Source organism: Diadema antillarum, unplaced genomic scaffold, assembly GCF_040938485.1.
Source record: "Diadema antillarum isolate AM-2024a unplaced genomic scaffold, OU_Dant_1.0 scf00000037, whole genome shotgun sequence".
NCBI lineage: Eukaryota > Metazoa > Echinodermata > Echinoidea > Diadematoida > Diadematidae > Diadema > Diadema antillarum.
The window spans coordinates 2,230,300-2,239,088 of NW_027270926.1; the positions used below are offsets into that span (position 1 = coordinate 2,230,300).

Genomic DNA, 8,789 nt, shown 5'->3' on the forward strand with positions numbered 1-8,789 from the left:
AATTTGTAATGTCTGTATGGGTTTTGTGATTTTTTTTTTCCAAAATGTCTGGATATATTCTTACCAGGTATAAAAAGAGGACATACAAAAAGGTGTTCAACTTAATTGGCACTACTGAAGTCAGCTAAGCATAAAAGCTTCACTTCTTTTTTAGTTGCCATATCTGTCTCATGTGAGGCAATGTGATTTTGTGACATGTTTGGTATACAGTCCAGTGTAACTCAAGAATTACAGCCACAGTAGTTGCGTTTCAGGCCACCGTGAACAAAACGGGATGGACGTGAAACAATGCGGTGAGACGGGATAGGGAAACGTGACAGGCCGTGATTGCCGTGGATGCCGTGTCAGAATTTCAAACTGTCCAGAAATTTGCTACGACAGTCCCGGTGCTAATGAGAAACCTTGTATGCTGTAATAAAACGGGGTGAAGGCAACAAAACAAGACGGCATGTGATAGACCATATCAAAACTTGGAGGCCATCCATAGTGTGCAGCAATAGAAAATATTGATAGTCTAGCCTGACCAGACACCATGAGAACAGCGTCTGATAGCTTTATGTTCACCAGGACGAGGACTGGAACAAACAAGACTGAAATACGAAGGGGGGAAAACAGGAAAATGTCTAATCTAACCTCGGCACATTACATTTCGCTATGCAGTTGTAGCATGTAAGATGTTACTGATTTTTGCCGCTCACACCTTGCGTTTTTTTTCTCATCTCTCCTTCAGGTTCTCAGCGAGCCATGGCTCCTCTCTTCCAGCCAGACCCCGCCCTCCCAGACCGGCCGGGTCGATGTCAACAAGAACCCCGAATGCCTGTCTGCTGGCGGAGGATTCGGACCGGTAGGCAAATCCGTTTCAATCATCCTGTCAAAACATTTAATTTCATTTCACTCCATTTATTCATTTTCATTGTCATTTTCAACAAAGAATATGAGTGTACAAAACATATCATGCTAAAAAAGCAATATTTATATTCTAAATATATCAAAATAAATATAATCACACAATAAGTTGTGAAGACAAGATGCATGATATTTACAAAATAAACAATGCCTTAAATGAGAAAACAAAGTTTGCTTGTTTCATTTGTTTTTTACCATTCTTTCAAGTCAAAGCAGATGCTAACTATATGATTTTAACAGTAACGTAGTCCAGATGTTATCAGGGATAGCTTTCAAGTCTGTTAGGGAAAGAGTCAATAACTGTACCTAGTGTTTTTTTTAATGGTCATATCATATCGATATGTCTGTGCTCATATGATTATCTTAAACATTGAATTCCTCTTTCCATTACATCCACTTTCATATTTCATAAGAAGATTCTCATTATCTCACCAAAAGAAGTTAGAAACCTGAAGATAGGTCTCGACCAAAACTACATACAATACCTTTTATTGTCCAATGAACACAGCATTATGGTGTACATTGTATGTTACAATTTCTCTAAAAATTGCTGATGGGGTGTTTTTGAAGTCAGTTGTTTGTCCTCCTATTCAAAAAGCAATAACTTGACATTGGACATCCTTGGAATAAGGAACAAACATTCCTATTAGAATCTCTTTTACATTTATTTGTTACCATTCTCACATATTGTGGAGAACCCAGTGCCTGACATATTGCTGAGGAAAATGGATTGCCCCTTTCTCTAATTGATTTTGGACATTTCCCACCAGAACTGCATCTTTAGTACTTCTTACAGGCCTTCAAGGTCCATAAGATATATAAAAAAGCAAAAACAAACACACGACAAACATGGATAGAGTTGCTAATTGGGGTAAATGGTGAAACAATGTCGTGCTAGTAAATCATTTAGTGTCGCTCTGTCTTTTCCCTGCAGGTTGCCGACGATGGCTACGGAGTGTCATACATCATCGCCGGAGAAAACCTCATCTTCTTCCACATCTCCTGCAAGAAGAGCTCTTCACACACTGTAAGCTTATGTTCTCTATCCTGTTGTTGTCTGTAAGGGGGGGGGGGGGGGGAGGGGGTTATTAACCCATTGAGGACGAGTCCTGAGTATACTTGGCTAGGTGTCTATGGGAAATGCGTGTTGTAGCGAAATCAGTCCGTCCTCAATGGGTTAAGAAAGTTGTTTGCAGTTACTCACGTCAAAATAATTGCAGATATTACATCATCGACTTAAATGCTTACAGCTGATTGGTTGTTTACTGGTTGTTGTCATAGTTTCTGACCCTGTTGCATCATAATATGATTTGTAACTCTTCCGTGACACTGACCTGTGGGCTGTAGTCAGTATATGATATCTATAGTTTCAACAAAATCAAATTGTCTTTATCAGGCAAAAGCCAGAGCCAATTTTGCCTGGCATGCTTAGCAGAGGGGCAGCAACATTGCTTAAACTACACATGGAGATGTGGCAAAAATCAAATGCATCTGCTCAGGTGTTCCCTGTTCGTTGCAGCATTTCCATCAAGTACAGACATACAGTTGAGGTACTGCCTACCAATCAGTTTGTGATGGGTTTGAGCCTCACTGAATTCTTCACTTTGTCCAGTAGAAAATCAAAGAAAAAAAAATGAATCCACTATTCCAATTCATTGCATGCTGGGCACATAAATACTATGCCCATTATTACTAGTGTGCATGTTTTATAGTATCACTATGGTGTTTTTTATAGTGCTGAATGTTCTGAATATTCATTGGTGCTGTAGTCTTAAGCACAAGAAGATGAAGGAGAAATTTGAAGGGAAAGTCTTTTGGGTTACTGTAGTGATGTGACACTGATATACATATGCATATTTCCTTGACTCATCGGGTTATTGGAAAGCATTACCTCTTTGTTACAATTATTAGTGGTTTATAAATATAGAATATTGATAAGAGACCCACAAGAAAGCAACATCTTCATAGCTAGTGATTCTCAGAGTGATAATAGTTTCTTTGCTGAAAATCAAACAGAAAATGAAAAAAAAAAGCTCATTGCACTCTAGCCTTGAAATAGCAAGCTCTTACAAGAGCATGCCAATTTATTTCTCTACCGATACAATTTTCAAGTATTTGGCCGCTGTACAGCTCTCAAATGTCAAATTGTCCTGCTTAACTGAATGAAGACATCTTTTTTTAGCTAAAGTCGACAGTGTCGTAAACTTGAGCAGTATGACAGCATAACACTGAAAATCTATGCATTGGGTCAGGATTTTGCAATTTCTGTTCTCTAGTGATATTTATCGCTGTGGTGACGCCATGCATGTTCATGAAACATCTGAGAATGCAGCACTGATAATGCAATCTTTCCTCTCCATTTTTGTATCTTGCAGGATGCGTACAGATTCGGTGACAACATCGAGAAAGCCCTCAGCGACGTCTTGGCGCTTTTCGACAAAGACGACTAGTCATTCAAGAAAGCCATGCTCGTTACCATATTTTGCCATCATATTCGTGAACCAAAATGAGTGACATAGTGCATATTTTTTATCTATTTTGAGATAGAGTAAAATCTTGTCTGTCTTCTATGCTAAAAACTAATTGTGTTCTGATGGGGACAGATGACATTAATTTTTTTTTTTTCATGAGAAGAGCACCCAAAGCAACCCAGTCTTGCAGATCAAGGAATCATGAAAGAAATTTTGCTCATTTGGTAATCTCACATTCATCTCTTCTCCTTATTTGTAGGCTTTAAAAACAAACAAAGAAACAAAATTCATCTTGACACATTAGACATTCAAGCACCACATAGCGCTGTGTACATAGACAAAGAAAAAACTGTAGATAGTATATTTGCAAATGTGGCCAAAATGATAAAGGAGGAAGAAAATTATCACAAGTTGATATGTCGTCTATGTATTTATTTCAATAAATGTTAACTGAATTTATTTATGGCAGGTGTTTAGGTCGTAGATTTTTCTTCTGGTTTCTTTTTTGAGGTGGTAGACACTGAAATCGTGTGTGCATCTATATTAGCTAACATGTATGGCTATCCAAAACTCCCTATGTTAAACCTTATTGAAATACTACGTCATTGCTGCCTTGTGTGGCCTTTGAGCCTGTTGAATATTAGCTGACTGTTGGCAACTGCGTGAAGTGTCTTCCCAAATTATGGGGTTTCTCCCCCACAATAGAATTTGCTCCTTCATGAATTATATAAAATCACATGATATATACAAGAAGAAGACTTGATAACTGATGAGTATTGGGTGCAGTTTTGTAGCTATAACTACAAGATTGAAGAGGAGATATGTAGTATCCTACAACCAGTGTTTATTAAAAACAGTAGACTGGAATTATGTAGATTGGCTAAACTACGTATCCCCACGTGATCTTCGAGGCAGTTGACCAAAGTGCACATACACTTGTAAAGTGAAATGTGCCTAAAGAGCCAATACTGTCTGTCTATAAAAGTACACAGAATTAAAAGCAGCTCTCCAGCCCAACTCCACAAAGGAGTTTTTAAAAACAGACAAACAAACGTAAAGAAACCAAAATGTAATAAATAGATTAGTGTTCATTTATAATAGTTATCCCTATTAAGTCTGCCGTCAGAGGTTGGGTAAGAATATGCTGACTGGTCTCAACAAAAGTTAGATACAGGGAAGAAGTCACACCATGATACAGGGAATTGTCCTCGAGGGGATCTTAAATTTTCACTGTAGGCGCGGTCAGACTGGCAAAAGATCGCGAAGTTTAAGATCGCGAAGTTTGGGCCATCAGTACATGCGCAAGCAAGAATGCGCCGTCCAATGGCTAGTGATTGTGACGTAACGAAACACATCTGTACATGACAATGGCGTTGCGCTTCGGAGGCACCGCCTGCATACAGATCAAGAAGTTTCGCGGGAAGTTTGCGGTCACACTGGCAAAACTTCAAGATCTTAAAGATCGCGATCTTAAACTTCTCGATCTTTTGCCAGTCTGACCGCGCCTTTTGGGCAAATATTATCTGGACTGGTGAAGTGAGTTGACCTGTCTGGCTGTGTGTTCACCTGTGTGTCTAGTGAAATACTTTCTCCGTCTTTGATCATGTCCTGCGCCCAACAAAAGCTGTACATTGTGTCGGGAACTGTTTCCCCCTTACGCAAGAGTTCTAAATCTATTCTAGTTTGCAAATACTTTCCCCCCGTTGTACATAATTCTGCAAAAGTTCATTCTCCGTGAGTGAGCAGAAAGTCATGAAACGCACAACTTTGTACATAACCGAGAATGCAGTGTGATTATTGTAATTATTTCATGAGAGTATGCAGTCATGGATACAGTGCAGTAGCTAACATGGAAGTGAAAATCCTTTTTTTTTCCTTCTTCTTCTTCTTTAATGGATGCCTGCACATGGTGTACAATTCCTTGTGCAGGGTTTTTGTGATTGTTGATTTGTTGCATTGTCTGTTTTTTTTTGTGTGTTTAAGAGGGAGTAGGGTGGCTATTCAGGGATTTAAACATGGTAACGATTGTTTGTTTGTGCTTTCGAGGTACGTCTACGTGGATGCTGCAGTATGTTCGTACAGTTTTTTAGTGCAGTATGCGGGCTGAAGGAGCAGAATGCTGCAGAGAAAAAAAGAAAGTCTGAAATCAAGGATGTCTCTCTGACAACACTATAAACTTTTTTACTACACAATTTATGTTATCATATTTCAGAGGTGCAATTATTCCAACCCATGGGCTTGAGCTGCTGCTCTTCCCACTTCCCTATTCTCCATCTATGAGAATTCATTTGATTTGCTGTGTAACACCATGGTTATGGTGGTGCTGCATGGTTATCATTTGTTGTAGATTTTTGTGCCTTTTGATATCCACATGCTGATATGGAAATTTGCTATTCCAGCATATCTAAAATGAAAGGAGAAAAAAAAAAAAACAAACAGAAAATTGTTTTTGCATCTGTGCGAAAATAAACATGTGGATGAATGGGGAAAAAAAAAAAACCACAACACTCGAACAGGAAATTTTTTTTGTGTCTGTGCAAAAATAAACATGTGGATGAATGGGGAAAAAAACCCGCAACACTCGAACAGGAAATTATTTTTGCGTCGGTGCAAAAAATAAACATGTGGACAGTGCTTGTAGTTTTGACCTTTCTCATTTGCTCCAGAAACCTCAAGCATGAGAATTATCAGAGGAGTCACTGACATTTCTTAAATGTTTACCCTCTTTCTCTAAACCTTGAAGGCCAGCTTCTTGTGTCAGTTATGTAAGAGTAATGTATGAGGACGGTCTTTATGAAGAAGAACAATACAGTATGTGAGAGGTCTCTGTTTTTGTGTATTTTACACAAACACAGGGAGCAGAACATGTTCTGTTAAAGTGGGAATGTTTGTGTTTTGCGCAACCAGAAGCTACTGCGAAAATAAAAGCACACAAACATTTTGCTTTTGATATGTACCACTTTTAAATGTTTGTAGATTCTGCAGAATTAAAAACACACAAAATTCATCTTACCCAGCCCACCATGAATGATTACTCGAGCAAAAATATTCACATTTACAGTACATCAGACAGTGCTGGTAGGCACACACTTCTTATGAATTGTTGCAATGTTTGTAAATCTCTGAATAAGAAGAAAGGGGTCAAAGGGACGATTGTACTGATGGCTGGTCAAAAGCTACCAGTCAAAGAAAACACGTTTCTTCTTGACCAGTGGAGCTGTTGTGGTCAAGTATATAGAAAGTAGCGATTTTTAGTCGAGGAAGACGTCTGTTTGAGAATGCCAGGGCAGCCTTTGAATGAGGAATTAAATCCATAACAACAAACTCTTCTCATGTGGTGTGTCATGGGGTATTTCATTGGCATTGGTTTAGGCAAATGTTTACCAGAATGTGGCGGCTTGAGTGGAGCTATCCCCTAAGGAGAGGTAATGCGTACTTGAGGATTGACATTTGATCCAGAAATGCTGTATTGGATGTGACATTCAATTTGTCTCTTGTCATTTCTGTGATTTTTAAGTGCTTAAAGTTTGCAAGAATTTGGGAACTTGTGATTTTTATGGAGACACACAAATTGAGTCGCTGTCCCCCCATCTGTTCCGCTCAGGGCTACTGGTTACATTGTGAAATAGTCCTGACAGATGTATGTGTACTTGTGTTACCATTCTTGAAATATTTGTTTCCTACATCAGGGATTAGTGTCGTACCACCTTGCCTCTACAGTGTTTTTTTTTTTTTCCCATGCATTCTGTAGTGTTGACACATCAGTTTGGTTTCATTTGCAGTGTGGAGGGCACATTTTGATGTGGTAGCCATTCATTTCTTTAAACATACTGAGATAGTCATTCAGTTTGACATTATTTATTTAGTGGGACAAGAATGTAAATATTTCTCTATTCTGCCAGAATGTAGAGTTTACAAAACTTTTTATCCCCATTTCAAAAAAAGATATGTTAATGTCGTTATTGGTTTGTTTGTTTTTTAATGTAAGATTTTGTGTACTGAGCAGTCAAGCAAATGTTTTAATTCTATACATTTCCTGTGTTGTATGATTGTTATGAACAGCCATGTATGTAACTCTCCGTGCCACTGACTAAATTTTCTCATCCTGTTCTCGCTTGTGGTACTGACAGGTATGGCCAGTTTTGGTGATACATGTATATGAATCTGTTATTCAGGCAGCGTATGAGCAGCCAGACCTTGGATAGGTTTTAAAAATTTTTGTATTTGATTCTTGTGTGATTTATGTTGTTGTTGTTGTTTTTTCTTCTCTCTCTCTCTCTCTCTCTCTCTCTAATACTATTTCATACATCCATGCCATAGATGGTGGAGACATATTTTGGCTTGAGGCTATTATTCGAATTATTGAAGATACATGCATAGGACTGTAGAGGTGGAATTAGAAATACACATACACGTAGGAACACAAACTGAACCAGGTTACTTTTATGACATGGTGATTTGATTTGAACGGTGGCACTGTCAAAAACTATGTATATCGTGGTGTTTAAAATGCCCACTGTGCTTCCTTGCAGGTAGCTTGATAGAATGGCCGTAGGCTGGAGTAGTTGTGGTTTGTGCTATGATTATTATTTCCCCTTTGCTGTTCATGAAACAATACAGGGAAACGACCGTGTTACGCCGTGTATATGCTGCGCATTGAGCAAGGCAGTATTCACGTGTGTCCCCATGTGTACAGAGATCGTGGGCATGTTTAGCCACATGATGGAATATCACTGTATATTTCATTGATTTTAGGGAGCCTCGCTAAAGCAATTTGACCGTTTCTTCTCAGCATTTTGTTTTCACTAACCTGTCATCGGTGCTAAGGCTAAGGTTCCTATGGCAATGCCCATTTCAAGGCGTTTCAAGTTTATAGCAAAATTGAGCTGAAATACAGAAAAGAAAGAGTCTCTTTATTTAGAAGAGAACGGCATGATACCAATGTAAGTGTACTACCAGCTTCATTGCTTGTCTAAATGTTGTTCCTACTCTCAGGAAACCTAATTGTAGTACAGACTAGATTTGTAAAATTTCTTTTTCTCTTCTTGATTGGTCTCTTGCAACCAGACAAATTTGTGAATTCGTAGGGAAAACTGCGCTTACGACAGGAATGATAAATCCTGAAGGATTAGGGTGTATTTGTATGTAAGTTTTGAAAAAGCATGTGAGTAGGAGCACATAATTTTGATGATGTCAGAAGTTGCTCAAGTGTCAACATAACCAAATTCGAAAGAGCAGTCAGGAAAAAATTGACCACAAGCAATAGTCATAGAAATGTCAATTGTAATAACAAATGTTCTTCCCTAAACACTAAACTGCAGCTCAACCATTGAACTTAGAAGCCAAAATGACTGTTTTTGTCTTTGGTTTTAACTTGCCCTTTAATGTACATATCCACATGAGAGTGAGTTA

At 38.5% G+C, this 8,789-nt stretch overlaps 1 protein-coding gene across 1 annotated transcript in view; it reads left to right on the forward strand.

The window, feature by feature from the left end:
- LOC139709371 (carnitine O-palmitoyltransferase 1, liver isoform-like) overlaps positions 1-7,562 on the forward strand; it is a 60,310-nt gene extending 52,748 nt beyond the window's left edge. Inside the window, exons 17-19 of the mRNA XM_071621332.1 lie at positions 731-844; positions 1,841-1,933; positions 3,282-7,562. Of these exons, the coding sequence (XP_071477433.1) occupies positions 731-844; positions 1,841-1,933; positions 3,282-3,356 (282 nt within the window). The 3' untranslated portion in view covers positions 3,357-7,562. The remainder of the gene's footprint in view (positions 1-730; positions 845-1,840; positions 1,934-3,281) is intronic.
- Positions 7,563-8,789: the final 1,227 nt, after the last annotated feature.